The 24,851-nt window shown below is 56.0% G+C and overlaps 11 protein-coding genes across 14 annotated transcripts; 8 read left to right on the top strand and 3 right to left on the bottom strand.

The window, feature by feature from the left end:
• Window positions 1–193: 193 nt before the first annotated feature.
• On the bottom strand, window positions 194–1,050 carry H310_08985 (hypothetical protein). Its single transcript, XM_008874925.1, has 4 exons — window positions 915–1,050; window positions 754–870; window positions 594–692; window positions 194–527 (listed from the first exon to the last, which is right to left on the bottom strand). Exons 1-4 carry the CDS (start codon window positions 1,014–1,016, stop codon window positions 426–428), a joined length of 420 nt encoding a protein of 139 aa, XP_008873147.1. The 5' UTR covers window positions 1,017–1,050; the 3' UTR covers window positions 194–425.
• On the top strand, window positions 1,039–3,331 carry H310_08984. 2 transcript variants are annotated; one of them, XM_008874924.1, is made up of 3 exons: window positions 1,039–1,694; window positions 1,746–2,067; window positions 2,125–3,331. In XM_008874924.1, exons 1-3 carry the CDS (start codon window positions 1,179–1,181, stop codon window positions 3,291–3,293), a joined length of 2,007 nt encoding a protein of 668 aa, XP_008873146.1. In that variant the 5' UTR covers window positions 1,039–1,178; the 3' UTR covers window positions 3,294–3,331. The 2 variants fall into 2 exon arrangements, with proteins under 2 accessions (XP_008873146.1, XP_008873145.1); XM_008874923.1 differs by having other exon boundaries at window positions 1,746–3,331.
• A 168-nt stretch (window positions 3,332–3,499) lies between these two features.
• Window positions 3,500–4,486, top strand: H310_08983 (hypothetical protein). Its single transcript, XM_008874922.1, has 5 exons — window positions 3,500–3,568; window positions 3,634–3,693; window positions 3,754–3,934; window positions 3,978–4,120; window positions 4,166–4,486. Exons 1-5 carry the CDS (start codon window positions 3,530–3,532, stop codon window positions 4,349–4,351), a joined length of 609 nt encoding a protein of 202 aa, XP_008873144.1. The 5' UTR covers window positions 3,500–3,529; the 3' UTR covers window positions 4,352–4,486.
• A 1,120-nt stretch (window positions 4,487–5,606) lies between these two features.
• On the top strand, window positions 5,607–7,225 carry H310_08982 (TKL protein kinase). The gene is made up of 4 exons (XM_008874921.1): window positions 5,607–6,399; window positions 6,452–6,589; window positions 6,640–6,834; window positions 6,885–7,225. The coding sequence occupies exons 1-4, from the start codon at window positions 5,678–5,680 to the stop codon at window positions 7,195–7,197; spliced, it is 1,368 nt and encodes a 455-aa protein (XP_008873143.1). The 5' UTR covers window positions 5,607–5,677; the 3' UTR covers window positions 7,198–7,225.
• Window positions 7,197–8,014, bottom strand: H310_08981 (hypothetical protein). Its single transcript, XM_008874920.1, has one exon. The coding sequence runs from the start codon at window positions 7,967–7,969 to the stop codon at window positions 7,280–7,282; it is 690 nt and encodes a 229-aa protein (XP_008873142.1). The 5' UTR covers window positions 7,970–8,014; the 3' UTR covers window positions 7,197–7,279.
• Window positions 8,015–8,177: 163 nt separating this feature from the next.
• Window positions 8,178–9,725, top strand: H310_08980 (hypothetical protein). The gene has a single exon (XM_008874919.1). The coding sequence runs from the start codon at window positions 8,245–8,247 to the stop codon at window positions 9,571–9,573; it is 1,329 nt and encodes a 442-aa protein (XP_008873141.1). The 5' UTR covers window positions 8,178–8,244; the 3' UTR covers window positions 9,574–9,725.
• Window positions 9,726–9,731: 6 nt separating this feature from the next.
• H310_08979 (hypothetical protein) lies at window positions 9,732–11,106 on the top strand. Its single transcript, XM_008874918.1, has 6 exons — window positions 9,732–9,820; window positions 9,887–9,948; window positions 10,010–10,171; window positions 10,224–10,301; window positions 10,346–10,482; window positions 10,535–11,106. Exons 1-6 carry the CDS (start codon window positions 9,778–9,780, stop codon window positions 10,947–10,949), a joined length of 897 nt encoding a protein of 298 aa, XP_008873140.1. The 5' UTR covers window positions 9,732–9,777; the 3' UTR covers window positions 10,950–11,106.
• Window positions 11,107–11,503: 397 nt separating this feature from the next.
• Window positions 11,504–13,760, top strand: H310_08978 (hypothetical protein). Its single transcript, XM_008874917.1, has 3 exons — window positions 11,504–12,166; window positions 12,211–12,751; window positions 12,807–13,760. The coding sequence occupies exons 1-3, from the start codon at window positions 11,543–11,545 to the stop codon at window positions 13,622–13,624; spliced, it is 1,983 nt and encodes a 660-aa protein (XP_008873139.1). The 5' UTR covers window positions 11,504–11,542; the 3' UTR covers window positions 13,625–13,760.
• A 123-nt stretch (window positions 13,761–13,883) lies between these two features.
• On the top strand, window positions 13,884–17,087 carry H310_08977 (hypothetical protein). The gene is made up of 4 exons (XM_008874916.1): window positions 13,884–15,811; window positions 15,854–16,118; window positions 16,169–16,252; window positions 16,301–17,087. Exons 1-4 carry the CDS (start codon window positions 13,965–13,967, stop codon window positions 16,772–16,774), a joined length of 2,670 nt encoding a protein of 889 aa, XP_008873138.1. The 5' UTR covers window positions 13,884–13,964; the 3' UTR covers window positions 16,775–17,087.
• Window positions 17,088–17,123: 36 nt separating this feature from the next.
• On the top strand, window positions 17,124–24,689 carry H310_08976 (hypothetical protein). Of its 3 annotated transcripts, XM_008874913.1 has the most exons (11): window positions 17,124–17,564; window positions 17,615–17,740; window positions 17,791–17,906; window positions 17,968–18,220; window positions 18,277–20,958; window positions 21,015–21,243; window positions 21,289–21,797; window positions 21,852–22,139; window positions 22,189–22,380; window positions 22,424–22,546; window positions 22,593–24,689. In XM_008874913.1, exons 1-11 carry the CDS (start codon window positions 17,145–17,147, stop codon window positions 23,802–23,804), a joined length of 6,150 nt encoding a protein of 2,049 aa, XP_008873135.1. In that variant the 5' UTR covers window positions 17,124–17,144; the 3' UTR covers window positions 23,805–24,689. The 3 variants fall into 3 exon arrangements, with proteins under 3 accessions (XP_008873135.1, XP_008873137.1, XP_008873136.1); XM_008874915.1 differs by having other exon boundaries at window positions 22,424–24,689; XM_008874914.1 differs by having other exon boundaries at window positions 17,124–17,740.
• On the bottom strand, window positions 23,515–24,691 carry H310_08975 (hypothetical protein). The gene has a single exon (XM_008874912.1). It carries the CDS (start codon window positions 24,638–24,640, stop codon window positions 23,906–23,908), a length of 735 nt encoding a protein of 244 aa, XP_008873134.1. The 5' UTR covers window positions 24,641–24,691; the 3' UTR covers window positions 23,515–23,905.
• Between the last annotated feature and the right edge of the window lie 160 nt (window positions 24,692–24,851).

The following is a 24,851-nucleotide window of genomic DNA, read 5'->3' as shown; positions in this document are numbered from 1 at the left end:
TGGGCCTAAAACATAGTAGATTCGCCCTAAATTGGCCTTCAATGACCTCGCTCGAAGGACTCCGTTTGTTGTGAGTACTGATGTAAGGTTATTTCAATGGCGCTGCTGAGGCGCGTACGGTTGGTAATATCCGGCTACCGTCCCAATCAAGTGTTGGAGCGGCAGAAGACCTGCAAAGTTGTTTTCAAGCTCGTGCCGGACCGATTGGAGGAACCAGAGCTAGCTGTAGGCAAGTGAAGCGTCCTGTTGTGTCTCAGTCGCGCGTGAAGCTTGGCTGAAGCAAGGCACGTTCGGTGTAGTTTGGAGAGGCTGCGCTCCCGTGGCTGAGAGCAATACTTCGACTTGATGCAACGAGACTAAATATTTGTCATTTGATTCGAGCGACGTGGTGTGTTAGAATTCAGCCGTGCCGTTGTCGGTGGCTTCTACATTTCATCTTCCTCCAACAGCATGTTCGGAACGCCGTTGGTGATGGGGTAGCTGCGGCCGCAGTTGTTGCACAAGAGCTCGCCTTCGATGATGGTAGTCTGACCGTCACCGCAGAAAGCGTGAGGTTGAGATGTCGCGTACGATTCAGCAACGTTGGGACGTACGTCAAAGATAATGCGATGCACTGCACGAAGGATGTCGTCGCGTGTCTCAATGTCTGCTGGGACTTCTTGGGGGAGTTGTGGCAATTCAGGATGGTTGAGCTACAAGAACCTGCACCTTGAGATGATCGTGGCAAGCTGACGAGTGAGTCATCTCACCGACCTGTGAAACGGTTTGCGCCAAGCCCGTCCAGTCGATGGACTTGAGGATGTGCAGGACAAAGTCTTTACTGTAGTTGGTATCGGAGATGTCGACGCCTGTGTCGTTGTCGACTTCGATCTACACATACATGACACGGGTGGACGGTCCAGTGGCATGCAAACCTTGAGCGGGTAGTTGAGTGGCAGCGCGTTGTCGCCTTGCCTGGCCGTGGCCATACAGGCCTTGATGTTGCACACAAGCATGTTGTGGGTGAGCAGACGCATGATTCACCCTAGATGGACGTGCCGCCGCCGCTTTCAATTTGTGCGAAACTGTGGAAACTTATAAACCAATCAAACGATGCGAGGTAACGATTGGTTCTGAATCGACCAATCAAAGTCGCGACCACACAATAACTGGTTCATCCACGTCCATCGCGCAACAAGATGGTGAAGAAGAAGACCAAGTCGAAGCGCCTGTCGTTGCACAAGAAGTACAAGATCCTGCGCAAGGTGCGCGAGCACAAGCGAAAGGAGCGAAAGAACGAGCGCAAGGGCGTTGGCAAGAAGAAGAAGACACCCGGAATCCCCAACAACTGGCCGTTCAAGGAAGAGTTGCTCCTCCAGGAAGAACAAGCGCGCCTTGCGGAAATTGAGCGACTTGAAAAGCTCAAGACCCAGCGCAAGGCCGAAAAGGCGGAAAAGAAGAAGGCAGAGAAACGCATCATCGACGGCCTTGCACAAGTGCCCACGCTCACGCCGCTGTCCGTGAAACAACGTGCCCAAGCTGACCTCAAGGCGGCTGTGACCAAGGCCGACCTCGTCGTGATTGTCCTGGACGCCCGCGACCCTCAGGGATGCCGTGCGTTGAGTTTGGAAGACGGTCTCATTGGCCACGGCAAAAAGGACATCCTGCTCGTGCTCAACAAGGCGGACTTGATATCTCGCGACACTGCGGAAAAGGTGCGCGCCCATTTTGATCTCTCAACGTTTCTCTGACTTGGCTGCGCATAGTGGGTAACTTACCTCCGTCGCTTCCACCCGACCGTCGCGGTCCGCGCCGCCGACAAGTCAATCAAAGACGTGACCCGCAAGACACAGTCCTCTTCATCTCTCACAAGTGCCGCGCTTCACGCCCGCGCTCAAGAACTGTCGACTCTCCGCGACAACGGGTTCGTGGACCCGTTGGCGCATGCGCTCGACGACTACGTGCGCTCCAAGAAGCTGGCCCCAAACACTTTCGTGAACGTTGCGTTGGTCGGGTATCCGAACGTCGGCAAGAGTACTTTATTCAACTCGCTCAAGCGCAAGTCGATTGCCCACGTGTCTTCGAAACGTACGTGTGCCGCCACCCTCCTTCCGCTGCAATGGTTTCAAACTTGTTTTGATGTAGCCCACACGACCAAAGCCCTGTCCGAAGCCCAACTCGGCGAACACATTCACCTGATTGACACACCTGCGCTGGAAACTGCATTTTGCGACCCCGCCAACGTTCTTGTCAAGTTTGGCCTGGCCGAGGAGTACACAATGGAGCCTGTGGAAGCCGTGGACTCGGTCTTGGCCCGCGCGGACATGTGGAATGTTATGCAAATCACGGCGGTCGGCGCGTACAAGTCGACAGAGGACTTTTTGAAGAAGTATGCCGTGAAGAAGCAGTTGACGCGCAAGGGAGGCGATGCAGACGTGCTTTTGGCAGCGCGATCGGTGCTCCAGGCACTGACTCATGGCGGGCTCCCAACCATGACTCTGGCCCCGTCGCAGTCCAAGAGCCGATTCGACCTGCCCAAGTGGTTTGCCATGGACCCTGTCGCCGAGCTCGAACAAAAGTTGTACGCGACCAACCCACTCGCGAAAACGTCGTCGTACTTGACGCTCAAGTGCCAAGGATCGAGCCATCGCACGGGCGAAACCACCGAGTACGATGTCGTCATGGGCACGCTGAAGTTTGAAGACTTTGAGCACGATGAAGAGGATGACGAGGACGTCAATGACGAAGAAGATGAGGACGAGGACAGCGAAGAAGTAGACGACGCAGAGGTGGAAGAGGAAGATGACGTCGAGGACGTGGACGACGTAGAGGAGGAAGAAGACGATGACGTTGTGGAAGTTCCGCCGCCGAAACGAGGTGCCAAGAAAGCTGCTCCTACGAAGATTGCTGCCAAACAGGTCGCGGCCTTGTCTGCGAAAATGGCAGCAACTTCAGAAAAGAAGGTTGGAAAGAAAGCAGCAGCTACGAAAGACGTCCCGCCCGAACCCAAAGAGAGGAAATCGAACACGCCAGATATGATGGAAGCCCCTAAGGTAGAAGCGAAGAAACGGGCGAAGAAGGAAGCTGTGAAGGAACTCGTGGCCACCAAGAAGGCGCCCGTGGCGAAAGTTGCTGAGAAGACATCTATGACCAAGAAAGCACCTACGTCGAAGAAGGAGACTGTCGTGACCAAGAAGGAAACCAATGCAGAGAAGATGGAGGTAGCTGCTCCGTCCCGGAAGCGTGGAGCGGCCTTAATTGAAGAGTCCTCCCGTCGAAACCCCAAGCGTGCGACGCGCACTTCAGCCAAATAAAGAACTTGTTAATGGACCACATATATTCTACTTGAAAAGGCGTCGCCATCCCCCTCTCCATCGAGCGCAGGGCGGCTGAACGGCGCCACTTCCGCCATGTGATCGCACCATCACAGTTGCGATATATTCGTCAACTTGAAAATTGTATCGAGCAATCGAGTTGCAATATCAATTCGCTACGAGGAAAGTGCTTGTATCGAGGGTTCATCATCGAGTCATGGGGCATCGTCGAAACGATGAGCCTGTGCCGCGTGTGCAACCACCACCATGAAGAGGTCCGCGCTGCTTCTGATGCGCTGTCTATGGCAACGAGACTCATCTCCACGCGCCCGTCTTCTAGGGGGTGAGGTGCTCGATCTGTGGACACACCGGCAAGAGCAAAGTGTTCCAGTTCCTCAAGGTGTGTATGAACTAAGTCGTTTGCGCTGTGCATACTGCGATGTGACTGCTTTCCTCGCAGGCAAACCGACCCATTAACCAGTTGCGCTTCGTGTCGTTCCGTGTCAATGGAAACAGCGACAATCCATGCAAGGGGAACTGGTGCTTTGCGCGTCTACTCCGCGAACGGAATTTTGGCACGGCTTCCACAGGTCTCTTCGACGATTCCGATGTGAAAACGGCCAATCACGTCCTCACATTTGGTACAACTTCTCTCTCGACATCGTTGCGTGAATGCGTTCGTAGTTGGCGATGCCCCCGTTGCCGCTGCACGGTGGGGGTGGGCTGTAGAGAACGGGGTAGAAATCGCAGTCATCGACAAGCTAGGAGTGGTCGACATTCGACGACGCCGCACGTATGGCACGTACACCTTGACCAATATCATTGAGGTAGCGTCCATGACCTTGAGTCCATGAATCACGGCATCCCCGCAGGACATCAAGGCAAAAGTAGCGACAGAAAGTCGATTACTGTATGCCATAGTCGCCCACGTTCCACACGACCCGACGCATCCTGCATGGAAGACCTTCGTGAAGTGCGGGTTCCAGCCGATGGGGGAACCCATCGCCATCGTGACGAGTCCAGACCCGTGTGCAAAGATGGTGCTGCGCTGTAGTTGAGCGGCGTGGCCTCATCAACTTGTGTCTGCGCATTTTCTAAATATGGAGTCCATCTACTATGTTGCATAGATGAAGCATTTAAATGATTTTGATTGAATTGCATACAATTTGAGAATTCAATCATCTATTTCTTGCATAAATTTCAATCTTCTATCTCTTCCCGCAACCTGTACGATTGATGAAGCCCCACACACCGTTCCACAGGCTCATTCGAGGCGTGAGGTCCCATCCTTCATACGTTGCGCCTCGTCGCTACAGTCGGCGCAATCGCAGATACCATCGCCAATTGTGGTCACAGGCACCGTTTGCACGGGTTTTGGGGCTCGGCATGTGAACTGCAGAACTGGAACGACGTGGGAGCATGCACTTGTGTGGGGCTCGTCCAGCCCGTCTTCCAAACAATCGCAATAGTTGTCGTCCACTTGAATAACGCTATAGAATACTCGCTGGTGAACACCACACGCCATTCGCCCCTCTTGGCGCAATTTCAAAGCGGGTGGCGAAGACGCTTCCGCTGTGTCCGTTTCTTTCACATACAGGAGGACCATGACACACACCACAACAAAAATCTTCCAACCATGACGGCGGACGTCAAACCAGCGGCGATTTGTAGACGACCTGTCGTCATCCTCAAAGTATTCGCGGCGACGTTGGTTCAGTGGGCGGCCTCCGCGCCGATTGCGCGCTGGGCTGTCCATGTCAAGGTTGCGAGGAAGACTTTGCCCCTATGAATCTAACTAGGTTATTAGTTTTCAAAGGATAGACATTTAAGAGAAGTGACATTTATTGCAACTTGATCAAGGTTTTGCGGAGTGTCGCGCCACGGCGGTGCAAGTAATGCCTTCAGCGATGCGATTCCGTATCTTCTTGGGCATGCTTCAGTGAGAACGATCGCATGAGCCATGACTTGAGCAGTCGAGGCTCTGTTAACACCAACAAATCAAGCTCTATCTGTCGAGCGTCTTGAAGTGTGGCCAGGATGGCGTATACACGCCTGCTAGGGGGAAGTGCCAGCTCGATCCACTTGGGATTTCAGCGCGCTGTACATAAGGTAGAAGAAGCCCCGTGGCGGCAGAAAGCACCAACAGTTTGTCCGCAACACTCGGCTGCGTGCAACCAGATCGCTCAAATTATTTGGCTCTACTACAATTGGCTGGAATTGCTTACGATATTACAGAGATAATCGCACAATGTGGAGAGGAATCGGTATATATTTTGACGAAATCCCTTTACCACCAACACTTCAACATTGGCACTCCTGGGTAAGATCGTGGCGCACAGGCGGATGCCTCACGGACGAGATCATTTGAAGTTGTCCCGACGTCCATGAACATCAACCGTCCGAAGCCAGCCAAAGGCTTGACTATGGGCACCTTCTTCGGTGCGTTCGGGTCGCCGATCCGAACGTCGTACATGGATCAAGCAGCCCCAAACAACCGTGACCAACATAACCTTAGTCCGGCGCGGAAACCACGGGCCCGGTCTGCATCCGACGAAGTTAGCGGAAACGACTTGACCAACCCCGATGAACTAAAAAATAACACCGTTGCCACCGGCGATGACGACGACGCAGATATTGCTGACGACGTCGCAACGATTCGCCTTGATCGGACGCAAGCTGCGCCATCTCCCATGGAGCGCCGCGACGACTACCCACCTGAGCATGCAGCCCCCAAGGTACCTCAAATTCAACTTGACGTGGCCAAAAAGGCCAAGATTCCACTCTTTCTCAAGTCGCCATTCTACGCCGCCGCGCAACCTGCGCCTCCTGCAGCCGTAGCAGCTCCTGCACCGGCCCCTGCGCTGGCCGCAGTTCCCGTGCGTGCCAATGCGCAGCCGGTGCCGGTTGGTCGAGCGACCTTATCTCGACATATCAACTTTACCGACGTCAAGTTGGGCCGTGTGATCGGCGAAGGTGCGTTCGGCAAAGTCCACGAAGGCAAGTGGCGTGACCGGCCCGTTGCTGTCAAGCTGCTCATTTGCCAGGATCTGCGGGCGGACATTCTCGAAGAATTTCAGTCGGAAGTGGAAATCATGAGTGTGCTGCGGTACGCGGTTGCGACGTGCCCCAACACTGGGCGCCTCTGACTTGGCTGGTAGGCACCCCAACATTTGCCGTCTCCTTGGCGCGTGCATGGACCCACCAAACCGATGTCTTGTCGTGGAGCTGCTGCCACGTGGGTCACTCTGGGGAGTTTTGCGCACTAGTCGCTCCATTGACGAAGCGAGGCGTATTGGGTAAGGCACATAGCAGAACGAATTTACCCCATCCACCGATCCATCGACAGGTTCATCAACGACACGGCCAAGGGCATGAGCTACCTGCACAACTTCCAGCCGCCGATTTTGCACCGCGATTTGAAGTCGCCTAACTTGCTCGTGGACTGCCACTACGCAATCAAGATCTCGGACTTTGGTCTGTCCCGCGTCAAGGCGCATGTCCAGACCATGACTGGCAACTGCGGCACCGTGCAATGGATGGCGTACGGCCGCTGCATCTGTGAACAAAACTGACCGAGGAAATTTGTCGTAGGCCGGAGGTCCTCGGGAACCAAAAGTACACGGAGAAGGCAGACGTGTTTTCGTTTGGGATTGTGATTTGGGAATGCGTCACGGGCGAGTGTCCGTACGACGGCATGACTCAAATTCAAGCGGCGCTCGGGGTACTCAATCGTAATCTCCGTCCGGTTGTGCCCAAGACGTGCCCGCCATTCCTGGCGCAACTCATGAAGGCGTGCTGGGCGCGACAACCAGAGCTACGTCCGTCGTTCTTGCAAATTGTCAGCGCGCTCCGTGATTACAGCATTCGAAAGAGCATGGGCGAGCAGCCCCACCAGCACAAGTAATGAAAACGATCGAATCATGTGCATTAAGGAGTAATCGCCCTCAATTGCAAACGACAAGCCGATGGTGCTAATGCGGATTCGCCTAAAAGCTGAACGGCAATTGATTGCCAGGAACGAAGCCGCGGTGGCACCCTTCTTCGTTGATGGTGACGGTGCGGATGACGCCACCGGAGCTCCCGTCGCGGGCCATCGCGTGGGACAACGCCTTTTGCACAAACGATTCTGCTTCGTCACGGCTCATACCTGCTCGCCAGTGGCTGTCGACGAACCCGTAAATGTATGCTGAACCAGACCCGCCGATCGCATAGTCTTGTTCCACGAGCGCACCCCCGATGGGGATCGAATAGACTTGTCCGCCTTTGACCTTGTCATAACCGGCAACAATTATCCCTGCCATCAATCGGTCTTTGTTTTCGTAGCAGAGCTTGCGGAACAGCGTCGCGGCGGTGTGCACCTTGGGCAGCGCATCCCCTTCCAGCTCGTCCGCGTGGGAAGCAATGAAGTAACGAACATAGTCGGACAGAGCTTGCGTATCAGCGGCACTGCCCGATCGGCAGCAGTAGATGCGATCGTGGATGCTCGTGAGTTTGTCCGATACACGGTTTGCTACGTACGTCCCAGTCGACGTGCGACTGTCCGCGCCAAGCACGACTCCGTCTTTGTACTTGACAGCAATGATGGTCGTGCCAGAGCTCACTTCCCCAGCCTTCAGGTTGTACCCGCTGCTCTCGTCTCGCTCAGTCTCGTTCGTATATCCGCGGGCAAGGTTCATTATCTTGTTGGATCTAATTTCTTTCCGCTTCTGCCTTCTGGGGTGCTGATGCACTACCTCTAACATCCTGATATTATTATTTTATATCGGTTTAACCGGAAGTGCAATTGCGGTATCCGTTTGATTAGCAAGAGATAATTGGCCGAAATCCAAAACTTTCCACAAATCAACGCCAGCATAATCACAAGATTTTGTAATTCAAACCACCTCCCGCGCAGCAGAACCAGCTTGGCGGCAACTCTTGCGCATCCATCGCATAAACTACCACCGCCCACATGAGCGAGGACTTTCGGCAATCGCACCACTCCAATGATCCTTCTCGCAGCGACAGCCGCCCCCACCGACCATCATCAACCGCATTGTCTCCGGGATCGAGTCCGCTGCAGTTGGTCATCCACCGCCTGCAAGGGGAATGCGAGCAACTTCGAGCTGAAAAGCGTGACTTGGAGCGAAAAGTACAACAAGAGGCGGTCAAAAGCTCGCGCTTCGTTGCAGAAACGAATGATGCTCAGCGACACCTCATGGTGGAGAACCAGCGCTTGCAGAGCGAGGTGAGTCACCTCAAGGAAAAGTTGCGGGATTACGCTTCGGCACTGGAGTTGGCAAACGACCGCCTCAAGCAAGTTGATGCGAGCGAACGCCAAGCGTCACTCAGATGTGAAGTGTTGGATGACACAGTTCGGGAACTAGAAGCAATGACGGTGCGGCAGCGACAATCCATGGAAAACCAGGCGCACGACGTGGATCGCTTGAACGAACTCGTCGCACACTTGGGCAACGAACGAGATCAACTCATCGAACACACAGAAGCTGATGCAAAGCGAGTGCGGGCATTGTGGGAAGAGACGATGCTACAGCATAAAGCAGAAGTGGCGTCGTTGGAGCGGACCGTGGAACGCGCGCGGAAGGACTCCCGCATGTTCCAAGCCCACTTGACCAAGTGCGAGGCGGAGTCCCAAGAGTTACGATCCAAGCTAAGCCAAGCGTCTCTCGTTGCATCGCAGGACGCGCAAAGGATACAGCAACTGGAGCATGATGTGACGGCTATGCGGCAAGACCTTGGCAAATCCCATGATCGAACAGTGCAGCTCAGCGATAGCTTAAAGACGGTGGCCCTTCAAGTGGAAGAACTAGCTTCGAAGCTTCGATGGACAGAAGAGCAACTGCAAGACACCACGAAGATGCTCGAAGCGTCTCAACGGGCGGCGCAAATTGACGCCGACGAACTCCAGAGCACGTTGGAGCAGCTGGAAATTCTCAAAACGGAGTTTTCGGCGTCGATGGAGACGTACGAATCTACCATTCACGAACTGAAGCACAACGCCACCGTCAAGTCGACGAAGGAGGAGCAACTCCGTGTGGAACTCGCCAGCGAAAAGAAGTACGCAGCGTCGTTGACGGCGATGCTGAAGACTTACATGGTCGATTCCCACCGTGTTTTGTCGGAAGTGGATCATAAACTGTCCGACTTGAACGAGCATTGCCATCGAGAAGACGACCCGACCAGTGACGACGACATAGGAAGCCGAGGACCATCGTTGCAGCCGATTCGGCTACCGAGGCGGCCAACGCAGGCCAACTCGCTCAGTATATTTGCCCACTAGGGTGCGCATGTCGAGCCGCCAAGCGGAAGTCCCATGGACTGTTCAACTTCCTCGCCAACGCCGCCATCTTTTGTGGATGCGATTCCGGCTCTTGATCGGGTGAATGCATTGACCTCTGTAAAATAATATTTTGAACGACCATTGAATGTCAGAATTTGCTCGAGCGGCCCTGGAGTAGAGAACCAAAGAAACATCGATCGTCAAATGGAGGCGGACCGACCAAGCGGAACGGCCTCGGATGCGACTGGTACTGGCGCCTGCAGCTTGAAGATGCAAGAAGTGATAGAAGCGTGACAGGTTGGTGTATGTGTAGGGGAATCGCCTATTCAGAATACGTACACGTTCTGGTACATGAAAAAGAACTCGGGCAAAGCGGTAGGGCCTCCTGGCACTCTGTCGATCACACAAACGTACGTGCTCAACGGCGCTTGTGTAGTTGGAAGACCAAGAAAGCTACGAGAAGAGCATCAAGGAGATCGCAGAGTTCCGTACCGTGCAGGGTTTCTGGCGCGTATACAACCACTTGATTCGACCGAATGACTTGCCCAACACAACGGATTACCACTTGTTCAAGGCTGGCATCAAGCCGATGTGGGAGGTATGATGGCCACCCGCGTATGGGCGCCACACTTTGACATGTATCTACGCAGGACTCGGCCAACCGCCGCGGCGGCAAGTGGATGATCCGTATACGCAAGGGCATTGCGTCGCGCTACTGGGAAGACTTGGTCTGAGACGCAAGCACCGTACCTCATGGCTCATGTTGTAATAGGTGTTGGCGATCATCGGCGAGCAGTTCGACGTCGGGAACGAGATCTGTGGTGCTGTCATGTCCATTCGATACAACGAGGACATCATTTCGCTGTGGAACCGCAATGCCGACAACAACGAAGCTTGTTACAGAATACGGTAATGAACTATTCATGGAGGAAACAATTAGCTGAAGTGGTCCGTCATGCAGCGACACGATGCGCAAGGTGCTCAACTTGCCGCAGTTCGCCTCGCTCGAGTACAAGCGCCACGACACATCGTTGAACGACAACTCAAGTTTCCGAAACACGACTGTGTGGCGCAACGGCGAGAAAGGGCGCCTTGCGGACGATGGCACTCCGATGTCGCCATCTGCCAACGCCGGGAATGCTTCTGGCGGGAGCCAGCAGCAGCAGGCGCGGCATCACAACAGTCAGTCGTCTCAGCAGTCCCGAGGAGATCGATCGAGTGGATCGAACCGCAGCGGCAACAACCGACGCGACAATTCCCGCAACACGGGTGCGTGGACGCGCGACACGACGATCCGTGAAAAGAAGGACCGCGCGAGCAGTTTTGTGCGTAACGACTCGTCCACGGCTGCGGAAGATGTAGCCCTGCAATCGTAGAACGACAAGAAGGGTAGAAAGACAAGCCGCACGAACGAGAATCTGGTTGATCATGCATGTGCTCGTGAATGCAGGACGCCATGGATGGATAGAGAAATCGTACATAGTCAACTGTATTCTTGGGCACTTTAAGGATGGACGCGACACCGGCCTCCCTATTCCTTTGCAGGTGGTGGGATCGAACGAGAGGGAGCAGCATGGGTAGCAGCGGCATGTGCTTCTTCGATAGATGGAGGCATGCCAACCTTCCGAAGGGTATCATTGAAGATGTACACTCCCGAGATGGCGCCAACGATCACGGCGAACGCCACGTCCAACAACGGCGTGCGGCGGCGGTACCGAGGGCGCAAACTGTAGCCAGGTTTGGAATTCATTGGTGTTTGAGAAGTGGCAGTATAATATGCTGCAGGAAGTTCACAAATGTACTATATATTCCAGGTTTCTGACAACGTATGCTAGATTTTCACGAAAATTGCATCAAATTGTACATTTTCACGATTATTTGAACGATAAATGGAGGTGAAATCGACGAAAATATCGGCAAATCGGCATCCCACCTAAGCATTTGCGGTCGCTCACCACGCACGGCGAAGATGCAGCACCTAGGGAGCGCATCTTCATCCGGGAGTGGCGCTTCGGCGTCTCTAACGTCGTCATCACACTATCACGTTCAAGCGAGCGAACTTACAGGCTCTGTCCACGGCGTGCTCCTTCGTTTGGGCGACACGAACGTCCTCCTCAACTGTGGCAATTTGTCGCCAACGTCTTCCGTGCCAATTACGTCGTTCTCATCATTGGGCATCGCTCCGGGCACAATCATCAGCGCCATATTGATCACGGATTGGCGTATCTCGAGCAGCGGCATGCTTCCAGCGGTGTTGTCGGCATACCATAACCACCATAATCGGAACAAGGGCAAGGAGAAGCAGTTCAAACAGCAAGCCACAGCGCCGCCATCCGTGCCGCCTCCCACCGTCTTCTTGACCCACGCAACAAGAGCGTTGCTTCCACACATTATCAAAGAATGCAAAATGGACACGACCACCAACCCCATCGCACTCTTGGCCGACATGACGCTCGCGGCCATGACGACCTTATCCTTTGGCGAACCGCACGTTCACGTCTTGTCTGGCCAAAACAACCTCACCATAACCGCCCATCGCGCTGGCCACGTTGTCGGAGGATGTCTGTATTCGCTTGAGCTTGATGGCATCCAGGTGTGTGCTCCTCTCGATAGAATTCCATTCACGACGTTCCCTAGATTGCATTCGTGGATGGAGTCAACCTCCACGGGTCTCGCATTCTACTTCCCGCACAACTCCCACCTCGTTCATCGCATGTCGCGATCGTCAACAGTGCGTACGTCGTCGAAGTGTCGGAAACCCGCACCGTGCTCGAGCGCGAACTGTGCAAGGAGATTCGCGACACGATCTTGGCCAACGGGAAAGTGATCATTCCCGTCTTCGGTGTCGGGGCTTTCTTCCACGACTTGGTGGCGCTGCTGCAAGACTACTGGAGTGCCATGCAGTTCCAGCACATTCCGATCTACGTGACGTCGGAGAGCCTGTTGGGGAAGGCATTCTTGCCACTCTTTGTCGACTCGTACACTCCGTCCTTCGTGAATCGATCGGTCCATGTCCCAGTGAAGAAAATCCCCGACATGAAGGTCCTAGAACCAAAGCGCCCCATGGTCATCTTCACGACCGGCGCGTCCATCAGCAGCGGCGATACCCATCAAGTGCTTCGCGCTTGCGGCCACCAACCCGACAACTTGCTCGTGCTGTCTGAATTCCGTACTCGAGGTACGACATTCCACACTGGTTGCCATGGCTTACAGGTAAGCTGCTGACGAACCAGGGACGGTGAACCATGCATTTCTCAACAACGTGGCATGCCCAGACCTGACCAAGAGCTTCGTTGACTCCATCGTGTGCCGCTTGCATACGTTTCCATGTGGCGATGAAGTCGACTGCCGCGAAGTGGTCGAACTCGCGCGCCAGATTCGTCCGTCCACGAGTCTCTTGTTGCGCGGCGCGGATGCCAGCGATCCGTTTCTGCTGGAGGCGCTGCGGCCGTTCCACTTGCCCGTCACGTCGCTCAAGGACGACGACGTGTGGACAGGATCGATTCCACGGGACCTGAATGTGCGACTGCGGGGAAACCTGGCGTTCCAGCGCGGCGTTGTGCCGACGCTGTTGTTGGCCGAGCCACGTAAGACACTTTACTTTAACAACGAACAGAGCGGAGTTCGCCGGCTCAAGAAAAAGAAGCACTCCCTCGCGTTCGGCCATACTTGGAAGTACCCGAAGAGCAACTTCTCCACGAAATCGCACAAGGCCAGTACACACAAGAGCACGCCGTTCCGACTGTCGATGCTGCTCTCGAACGAAGCCAGTGAGGACGATGACTCGGACCATGCCGAGACCGACGTCGAGGCGAACGTCGTGTACGTGGTGGACGCGATTGTGTCGACGTTGCACCAGTGGCTTGGTCTGGACGACCACAAGCTCGAGCGACAACCCACGTGGCTGCGCGTCGCTACAGTTGAGGTGACAGTCACTACGGATTGGAGCATCACGATGAACTGGTCGTACGAAGACGAAGAGCTGGCCAGCCGTATCTTTGGGCTCTGCCAACGCGTTGTCGAGGCCCAGTACTGCGATGCACATCGTTAAAGATGAACTCTCCATTATTCGCCTGTCTCCCGTCAGTAGATGTGATGCGACTTCTTTCATGCAGTCCTTGGGATCACTGCTCCATCGTATGGCATGATGCTGGTGTCGTCCGTGCGGTCGTCGGCGCGCAGCAGGCCATGTTGAAGGAATGTTGGTGAGAGAGCATCCCGAAATGTTGGTCAAGTGCACTCGTTCGGGTGCGTGATGACAACAATATTAAATATAGGGACGTTCCATTGTATACAAAAAGCAAGTGGAAGGTCAAGTGGAGGTATTTTATTTTATCCGAACGTGTAGAAGCGGCGGATTCCGAGAACATCGCGACGAGAAGTCTTTGAATATGATGGATGCAGGCGACGATGTGCACCTCGAGGAAGGGCAGAACATCCAGAACAACACGCCAAACACGATCGACTTGTCGCCGTCGACATTTAAGTCGTCGCTACCATACTCGAAGAGTCCCCGCCATGTCGGTGCCGTTGGGACGTTCCGGTACCTGACCCCGAGCGATCTCAAGAACAGCAGTGGCAAGGCACCGTATGACTTTGCCGTGATTGCCCATCGGGCTGTGCAACAAGGTCCGACGGGATGTTGGTTTTGGCCGTTCAATACGGCGGAGCGTCTGGGGTTTCGACGGCTGTGCATGGTGAGTAGTCCATTGCTTGAAGACGGTGAAGACGAACACCGGCGTATCGTGGAAAAGCTATGTGCACAGGGGCTGTCCATCGACATCATTGATGGGGGCCATTCGATGGGGGAAATGACGTCGGATTACTTCATGCTGCTCATTCGTGCAAGCGACGAAGTCGCGACCGCGTACGCCAAGAAGTTTCGGCGCAAGCTGTGGCTCGACCACGGCGGAGTGTGCGACATGCCCCAGGACTTTATGGACCACGACAAGCGGCCGATCACTCCCGCCGAACGCATCCAGATCGTCGAGTACATTGTGGAGGTCCGCGCGCAGTTGAGCAGGACAAACGACAAGTGGATTCATGACATGTTTCCCGTGCACGATCCAAAGATGACGACACAGCTCTTGACCAACTTCATCGCGGCATGTCCGGGGACATTGGAACGGCGCAACGGGCAGTTTGTCGATGCGATTCGACACAACTTTGGCGAAAAGGTCGCGTACTACTTTGCGTTCATGCACTTTTACAACAAGGCGTTGCTGCCGCTTGCGCTGTTGGGGCTTGCAATGCAGATCCTGCATTCGTCCATCTCGACCACGGCGTACATGCGCCTGCTGCCGTTCTGGGGCGTGGGTGTGTCGGTGGTGTGGTCGTTTCTATTCCTCAAGGCATGGGACCGCGAGAACTCGAGGATGCAATTCGCATGGAACGCGAAACTCCACGTCAAGCAAATCGAGTACCCCAACCCATTGTTCCATGGCAAGGAAGCCGTGAATCCGCTGACCGGCGAACCCACCAAAGTGTACGCAGCATGGCGGCGATACCCCGTCTACTTCGTCGGCATCGTGTTCATGTTGCTCCAGACAGCCATCATGCTCATGTTGGTCGCGCTCTGGGTCAGCATCTACGAGATGCTCAAGGACAAGTACAAGTCTGGCGGGCTGTTTTCGACCCAGTGGTTCCTGATCCTGGCCGAGGGGATTGTGTTTGGGTTTTTCGTCGACGTGGTGCAGTGGAATGTAGTCGTCACAAACGTCGCGCGGCTCTTCACAAAGTGGGAAAATTACCCCACGGAAGAGCGCCACGAGCGCGCGCTCATTCGAAAGCTGTTCCTGATGGATTTTCTCAACTATTACACGTGGTTTTTCTCGCTCGCGTTCGTATACGTGGTCCCGACCTTTGGCGACGCGCTCACGAACGTGTTCAACACGGTCTTCTTTCATGACACGCCAAATTGTTGCTTTGGCCCGTACCTGAAGGAGGTCGGTCCGTTTGCGTACGAGTGCAGCCGGTGTCCTGGCGGCGACTCGACCAAGCTGTGCACGCCGTGCACGGGCTGGTTTACGTTTGACGTGCACCACGTCGACTTGAGCGCGATGTTTGTGACGCCGATCGTGGTCACTCAACTTCTCAACATCCTGATCAACACGGTCATGCCGCTCTTGAGCAAGTGGCGCCAGGAGCGGCTGCGGGCGGCAGCGGACGCAGACGCGCACCAACGCGTGATGGAAGCCGGGTCGATGAAGATTCTCGGCAACCTGGATTACGACAAGAGGTACGATCGCGACATTGCATCGATCCACGGATGGGCATGTAGTGGCCACTTTGGCAACAAGGACCAGTCGCGGTACTTGGAGTACACTCCCGCCGAGATCGAGACGCTCAACCAAAAAGCGCGAGAGATTCTGTTTGAAAGCGAACAAGCGCAGTACGACCCGTACAACGATTTCCACCAATTGACGGTGCAATATGGCTTCACCGTGATGTTTTCCATCCTGTGGCCGCCGATGCCGATGGCGTGCATGCTGGTCAACTACCTCAAAGTCCGAACGGACGGCTACCGGCTGTGCCGCACCCTCAAGGTATGATGCACGCCGCCATTGAGCCGCGCATCATGTGTGTGCGTCTGTAGCGGCCATTCCCCCGAAAAGCCAACGGCATTGGCGCCTGGCGCGACATTTTTGGCACGTTTGCTTATGTTGCCGTCGTTGTCAACGTACGTGCAGTTGCGTTTTGGATGGAATTGGTCATGTCGTCGCGGTAGATTCTGCTCGTGTGCATGTCGACGGGCAGCATGGAGTTTTACAGCGATCTGTGCATCAAAGATTACTCGTTCAACCTGGAGAAGGAAGGCAAGACGTTGGTGGACTTCGTCATGGGGCCAAATTTTTACTGCCTCAACTTCACGCTCCGCTTGGTTGTGATCATCGTGCTGGAGCACCTCTTCCTCGTCGTGGCATACCTTTTCATGCTCAAGATTCCGGGGGTTCCGTCGTCACTCCAAGCTATCATGGACGCCCGCGAACACAAATTCAAAAAGTTGCTGGAAGCCCACGAATGTCACCTCCCACTGGACCAAGTCCTCGTGAATAGTCCGCCGACGGAAGACCAAGCCCCGACAAAGGCGCGGTCGTCGAGCTTCAAGACCAAGTCCCCACCCAAGGACAAGAACGACTCGTTCAAGCGCAAAGAGTCCTTGACAGACAAGGCGGCACTCGCGCGGCAATGGTCCGACTAGCTGGCCACACGTGAGGCGACCTCGAATGTATTTACCTCGTTGTTGTTTGGTTGTATTACTGTGCGCTGCACCACATTCGAATCGTCTGCACGACGGACTGTTGCTGCGAATCGCTTTCCTGTTGCGTTTTCGAATGCGTCGACAGCACGCCAGCAGCGTTAGTCTGCTTGCAAGGTCAACTGTTGGCGCGACCGGAGGGAGAACAGTGTGCGAGCTTGGCTGCTTCTGGATCGACAGGCTGACGATGTTGCATCTGTGGATGGCCGTGGTAGATAGCTGTCGGAGGGCGGTGACTCGGGTGGGAGCTGTTGTCGTTGGTAGATGAAGCGCGTAACGGTACGACGTTACACTTGAAGCGACGGGGACGTCGATGGCGTCGGCACCCGTCGAGAAGCGGCAGCAGCGATGCTCACAAGGGTCCAAGTCCAACGTGGGAGGAGGACCTGCACCGCACATGAAGAAGCTCAAGTCGCGATCGAAACACTCGTTCCGTTCTGGGTCGTCAAACCTGGAGGCGGCGATTCTGGCCGCGGCCGTCCATGACAACGAAAACGACGAGCATCCTCACGACGGCAAAACGTTTGCTGCGTCGTACTGGAAGCAGCAAGTCCTTGCGTCCAAGCGCAAGCTCAGCGCCGTCGTCGACCGCCACACCCGCGACATCTACGATCTTCACCACAAGCTCCGACGCACGCCCGACGTCGCGCTGCCCCAGCTCGACCTCCTTGATCGCGCACGTGACGCGACGCTGCGCCAAATCGTATCCAAACCAGTGCCAACTCGCGACACGGTGCCAGCGACTATTCCACAGCCTTCGACTCTCACCGAAAGACGGACTAGGTCCACATCGATCGACTCTTGGACAAGGCGGACGCTCGAGCGCTGAATGTCCCGACGTCGCTGCACGCACATGTGGTCGAGCACATCGGCGACCTCTTGGCGCGTTGCCGCGTCGCACAGGCTCATGTAGGCAAGGTGTGGATGGCCTGGGAAGATGCTGACGTGGGTCTACCTAGACGCTGTCGTCCCTCGTTCGAACGGCGTTTCCATCGAGCCATCTTTTGGAAGCGTACGACACTCAGACCGCCGCCCTCCAGGCCCGCCACGACGACCTCCGTTTTCAATTGGCACGGTAGGGTGCATGGACATATCGCAAGTTGTGTGGAAGAAATTGTTGCGAATATGTGCGCCAGGTTGAAGTCGACAGATGCAGTCGAAGCGACGGACCTCAAGCACTTTTTGCGGTTCCTCGAGACCAAGCACGCGGTCACAAAGCTCGCGAATCGCTTTGCCCACCGCATGGAGCTCCTCAAGCACACCCATCGCAGTGCGATCCTGCGCCGCATGCACCAGATTCTCATGCCTCCACCCCCCCCCGTCGCATCGTTGGACAGCACTCCGGTTGTCAAGGCCAACACGTCCACCCCCCCCAAGTTCCTGCTGCAAGTACGACAGTGCTCGTTTGAACGGATGGACATGGTGTCACGATTTCGCTTGACCAGGAACACGCGATGGATTTGGAGATTGCCGCGCTTAAGACAAAGCTTGGCATCGAACAACCGACGGTGTCGAGCAGCCCCGAAGACCTGCTGCAGCAATTGCGGCGGGACTTCGGCACACTCTTCAGTCGCCATGTCGCGCCATACCAAAGCGACGCCATCATTCGAAAGGACGCGCCGACTCGATCGGGCACAGACGGCAACCCAACCATCTTCCCCCATGTCCCAACACCCCACCGCCAACAACGCATCGGGGTGGTGGAGAAAAAAATGTCGAATTGCATGGTCCTCGAAGCCGAGATGAAATTTTGCAGCGCCGTGGAAGCCCAGCACGTCTTGGATCGCTTGGAAGGGCTGGCCGCGAGCCACGTCAAGCGCGCCCTCTTGACCATTGATGCCGTCGAACTACGAGAGAACTCTGGATCGCTAAATGAACGGCTGGCACTTGCTGAGCCCCCCAATGCGCCTACTTTACCCGATGCGAAAGTCAAGGCGTACTACATCCTTCGGCTCCTCGCGATTCGGCAGTGCAAACATCGCATGGTGGAATTCCTAAACTACTTCCGAGCAGTTGAGGCGCACATCTTGCTCGATTGCGACGAATCGATGGCAAACGTCCGCGACACACCCGTAGAGAGCAGCCCCGCCGCAGCCGCGCCCCCCGAACGACATTATGACCGCCTTGATGAGGCCAACGACATGCGTATGGTTGACCATGCTGACCGACCGTTCGTCTACTCGACGGCATGGGACGATCTCATCGACATCGAGCAGGACATGCTATCGATCGGAAGCGCCGTGGCTTCATTTGACGAGCGGGAGACGCTCAAAGCCGGCGCCGAGCGCAAAGTTGTCGCAGTCGTCGATCGGTTCAGCGTCCTGCGCGACCTCTACGAGTGTGAATCGTGGTTCCTTGAAGCAAAATTCAAGTTGGTCCGGCGGCTCTTCGACGATGTGTACATGCACGCATACGGCCGCGAGGCGCAGCGGCAAGTTGCGCAAGACTTGCTCGACCTCGTCGCCGAGCGCCCGATGGTCGACTTGACGGAGCGGTACTTCTGGGATGCTTACGTGTCGCAAGTGATCGCGACGGAGATCCAAACAAAGTCGCTGGCTGGCGTGCTGGCTGGCGTCGACGCCAGTCTCGAAGACATGCTGTTTTCAACCGCAGAGGCGGCTGTCGTTGTGCGCACATCCACGAGGCAAGCGATCGCGGCCATGGACACGTCGATGCCCCACTTGACCACGATCGAGCGTCTGTCGATGCGCCGCGCGGTGCACGAGCAAGCGGTCGTGTGCTGGCACATCGTCGTGACGGAGGAACGCGAGTACGTCACTGCGTCGTCGTCAATCCATGCCGCCGTCTTTGCCAACTACTACGCAAAAGATAGCGGCGTCGGCACACTCATTGAGCAAGCTGCGAACGACGTGTACCGCCGCCACATTCAAAGCCATCCCTTGCCGAACGAAGAAAGTCTCGGCGACCAGGTGCACCATCTCGGAACGGCCTACGTCCAAGTGCTTAGCCGTGCAGTGTGGTTCTTCAAGTTGCAATGCGAACTGGGCCAGCACTTGTATGCCACCGGTCTCCTGGAGCAACTGCATGCGTCGCACATGCAGCAGCTCTTTGCCGACGACGGCTGCCCCGTCGTACCCATGGGCCGCACGAAACCCGCGTCCTCCGTGCTGGACCAGAGCCCCGCGATTGAAGCGCTCTCGTTTGTGTCGGTCCTGCGGACATCGTCGACGCTCGACTGGATCGCGCAGCACTTGACCGAGGCCCAGCTCGAGTGGCTCACACTTACCGTCCACGTCCAGGAGTCGGAGCGCGCGTTCTTGGAGGAAACCCTCCGGTTCAACGCGATGTTGCTCGAGCCGATCCTGGATTTTCAGGCGTCGCATCCGAAGTTGACGGCCAAGCACGTCGCCAAGTTCCTCTCGAGCGCCACGATCGACCAGAACCACAAAAACTTTCTCGCCCAAGTCCAGAGCGTCCTTGGTCAGCGCACGCTCTACGATAAGGTGACGACGCGCATCCAGGTGGAGCTCAAAACGACGAGCGCGCTGTGTCTGCATGCGGAAAACCACCGCCAGTCCATTCGCGCAGTCGTGGCAAGCCGCGTCGACATGCACCCGGACACGCCCCCGACAAACTTGGTCGCCGAGTACATGGCGGACCTTCTCGAGTCCGTTCAGATCGAAGGTCTCATGACGCAACTCAACACGCATCTCGAAGCGATGCGAGTAGTTTCGAGAGATTTGCCTGCATCTACGATCAATCCGTTCGTGGTCGGTGGGTTCTCGGACCGCGATACCCTCGAGTCGTGGCTGCTGAGGGAGCTGTCCCCGATGGAGGAGCAGCTCAGTGTCGCGCCGACCGTCGCCGTCGACGGCGTCAAAATGGCAAAAGGCGAGTCAACCTACTCGCTGTGGTGTGGTGCTCAAGGCGACATTGTCTCGATGCAGTACATTCCGCACCCGCATGAGCTTCTCAAGCGCTTCGCAAAGACAGATGTGGCAAACGGCCGCGTGGTGTTCCGGCTTGTTCGTGATTTAGAACGAGATGTGCGCCAGATCCTGGCGCTGTACCATTCCCTTGCGTCTGTCGTCGATGCGCTCGTGTTTCGAGCCGCGCTGCATCGTCCAGGTTCGGACGAAGTGCTGGGCGGCGAGTTGCGCGACATGGTATCGTCTAGTTGGATTTCTTGGGGGAAATTTGACCGCTTCGTGTGGTGCCATAGTTGCATCAATTGCACCACGACTGCTTCTCGCGACTCAACGATCCCGCGTCGGCGCACGGCACGCACCATGTGAACGACGTCATGCTCGAGTGGCTCCAGGTCAAGCGCGAATTCCTACACACGCTGCGGGCGACCGCTCTCAAAGCGGTCGTGAACGACATCTTGATGGCGAGTGCCGCGGCCGCCCCACCGTCTCGCCTTCTATCGTTCCAGTACTTGATCGACGAAGGCATGGAGATCGTTGGAAGTTCATCTGTGGCTGACGCTCGTCTAGGTCGTGCGCTTGTTCTCGACGACACAACGTGCGAGGGGCCAGCGACAACCCGATTCGTTACGGGCCTGTCCACGGCCGACTGTACAGCCGCGAGACAGGTGTGGAAGCTGCTCGAGACCCGTGCGGGGCCCACTGGGGGCATCACGTACCTCAAGAAATTTGACGCTTTTCACGCACTCCGCACGTACTTTTTTCAAATTCCTGTCGTGAAAGAAGCGTCGCACGTGGACAAAGCGGTGGAGCTACAGGCGATCTTGGCCACTGAAGCCGTGACAAAGGAGGCCATGACGTCGAGTGGGGCTACCCATCGGAATTCGATGCCGCCGTCGGTGGAGCTCCAAGTGCCCGATCCTGGCGACCTCGACCACATGATCGACAACCTCCGCAATCGCATTGAGCTCCACCTCGTCGATCAAGACATTGCGAACGTGCGCTCCCTCTTCGCATCGTTGCTCAAGTCGTTGAGCGAGTCGCCGTCCCCGCGGCGGCAGGCCATCGTGGCCGGACAAGTAGGTTTACTTGTGCTGAAGTGCATGGGCCCACTCAATCGTGCATGGCGGTAGGCCAAGCTGGACACGGTCGGAATATTTGTGACCCGGGTGCAGGAAGCCGTGGAAGCAGCGGTTGCGTCCAACGAGTGCTTTGGCAGTGACGTTGCTACGCTCTGTCGTACTTTCGTTGAAGCGACCCAAGAAGGCGCCAACTTTCGCCAAGTGGCGACTACAGCGCTCAATGTGCAGTTGCGCCATCGCATTGCCACATTGGAGGACACGACGGCCAGGTTGGACACTCAGCGCCGGCGGCAGGAAGCACTTGCGGACCAAGTGTTGGCCACAAGTGTTGTGGACAAGGTGGCGCGACGTGGCGTTGTGGTAGCTCGTCATGGGGTGCATGTCGTAGGCGTACAAGATCATCTTTGAGCTGGAAGAAGCGCGGCATGCAATCGACATGGCGGGCGAAGAACTCGATGTCGAGAAAGCCAAGATAATCTCGCAGATCCGATCCGAGTACGACGGCAAGCTGCGCGACCTCAACTTGGAGTTGATTCAAAAGCACGGCCAGTTCGAAGAGTACCGGGCGGCAGTTCAAAACGTAATGCGTCCGCGGGCGTGGCGAGTCCTCATGGCGGGCGTAGGATCTGCGCGTGCAACTGCACGAAGTCCAAAAGTCGTCGGTCGGCAAGTTCATCGAGACAGGGATTCCCATGCAGATCAAGAGCCAGCTCGTTCGGTCCATGCGGACCAACCTGGAGATGGAGGTAGGCGCGGCGTCGATCCCGCTGTCTCCCTGCGTGGCATGGCTAGAAAATCATGGAGGAAAACACCGCGTTGAAGCAAACGCTGATGAAGCTCCGGACGATGTACGACCTCAAAGACTCGGCGACCCAAGCGGCGCACGACCAGGCCGAAGCGACGTTGTCGGCACAACTCGCCAAGGCCAGCTTGGTCTTCCAGCAGAAGAATCAAGTCGATGCCCAGCTCCACGCGACACAGACCCAGCTCATCGCGCTGCAAAAGGACCTCCTTCGCGCCCAGTCGGCGTCCACTTCGTCCACCTCGACCGCCACCAGTGCCATCCATAAAGAGTACCAAGAGGCAGCCGTCAAAAGAACCCTCCACGTGACCAAATTCGCAAGCCGGTTGATTGCACGGCAAAAGGCCAAGGCCATCGTGGCCAAGGCCGTGGGCGATCCCGTCGATGGAATTGACGATGATGATGGCAGTGGCGGCGACAACAGCGCCGAAGACGACAGCCATCCACAGCGCCGCCAGTCGACGTCACCCTGCCACACCGACAACAGCGCGGCGACTCGCGACCACTACATCCGATCCGCGCACCACTTGAACCGAGAGATTCGCCGGTTGCAGAAACAGCTTGCCAAGGAAGTCAAGGCCAAGACGGCGGCCCTCGAGCAGCTACACGCGGCCCGCGGCCACTCGCATGTCCTTCTCGAACACGAGAACGCAAAGCTGCACACGGAGCTCGCCGACACCCAGCGGCGGTATGTCGCGGCCGTCCAGGAGATCGGCGAACTCCAGCACTTGATCCATCCAGAGCCTTGCGGTCACATGAGTGCGAGAAACATGGCTGCCACGGCAGCGGCAACCACCTCCCTCCGGCCCCCACCCACCTCGCCCTTTCCCTCGCTGCCGGTACAACCCGATCGTGCGGCTGTCCTCCGACGGCCGCGAACTTCCCTGCCGTCCCGTCCCCACACGTCGTTCGTCCGCCCGATGACGTCGTCAGGAGCGAATCCGGCACGAAAACTCAAAGCAGTAGCGTCCGTGACTGCTTCAGACAGTGGAGGGGTTAACGCCACTAGCGCCCCCAACAACAACAACGAAGACGACAGATGCGCGACTACCAAGCGGCCCAAGTCAGCCGCCGCCGCGCCAAAGACGACTCCTCGAAAATACGACGTTGTCCTTCGGCAAGACGAGGACCTGCAGCAACAGCCGCATGTCGAAGGAACGACGCACCAGTTGGCGGCGCGCACTCGCCCGTTGTATCGATGACCCAACACGTCATGGAGGAGATTCTTGAGATTCATGCACACGAATACACCCCGACGGCACGCGTCGACACAGCTTCCTGGACGGACGGACATGCATCTATCCTACGCGCCGTCCTCCCAGTCGCCTTCCATAAGAACGTCGTCGTCTTCGTCGTCGTCTTCCGATCTGCACACCATATCGTCGTCATCATCTTCCTCGTCGTGGCCGTTCAGGTCGTGGACGGCACTCCTTGACATGCACGTGAAGTACAGGATCTTCTTGAGCTCCTTGTTGTAAAAGAAGTAGTTGAATGACCATAACGTGCCGTCGCTGAACGGATCCGAACACCCGTCCATGTCAGGGATGTAGCTGTAGACTTCGCAGTCGCCGGGCGCGATCGCGGCAACGATGGACTCCCACAGCTTCTCGAGGAACCCAATGTTGTCCATTTCGACGATTTCTGCCAGTTGTGTGTTGATCGCGTTCACTATCGTGCGCATGTCGACTTCCTTGTGGAACTGCTCTGGTTTCAAGTCGGAAAAGTCGTAGTCGGGGAAGGAAGCGTTCATGGTCGAGATCAAGTTGATCAGGAGTTTCCTTGTGTTCGAGTCCGCCAACGTCCCGATGGACACGTTGTTGTGTACGGTTGCGGGTGTTGCTTGTTGTTCAACAACGCTGGTGTTACCGTTGTTGTTGGATTGGTACAGAAGTTCGAGCGACTTGGCGAGCTTTTTGTCTTGCCCTGCTTTCTTGCACGAGAAGCACTCAAGCCTCCCATTGATGACCCGGTCGCCGACGCAGAACTCGCTCAGCGCGGCGTTCGCCCAGCTCAGCGTCTTCTCCTCGAGGTACTTCATCTTGTTTTGTCGTCCGCTGCTGAATGCCGATGAAACTGCAACAACTTTTACAATGATAGTGAATATACTAATGTTTGTATACAAGATAATAAAAATACGAGCCGAAGGTTTGCTGACTCTTTCGGTGCATAGAAATTTCAAGTGACAGCGAGCAGTATCTTGGTGCTACACTGTATCCGGACAAGTCGGATTCGTAACGGAATCTATGTGT

Source organism: Aphanomyces invadans (assembly GCF_000520115.1).
Source record: "Aphanomyces invadans strain NJM9701 unplaced genomic scaffold supercont1.19, whole genome shotgun sequence".
NCBI lineage: Eukaryota > Oomycota > Saprolegniomycetes > Saprolegniales > Verrucalvaceae > Aphanomyces > Aphanomyces invadans.
This window is presented reverse-complemented; position numbering and strand designations above follow the sequence as displayed.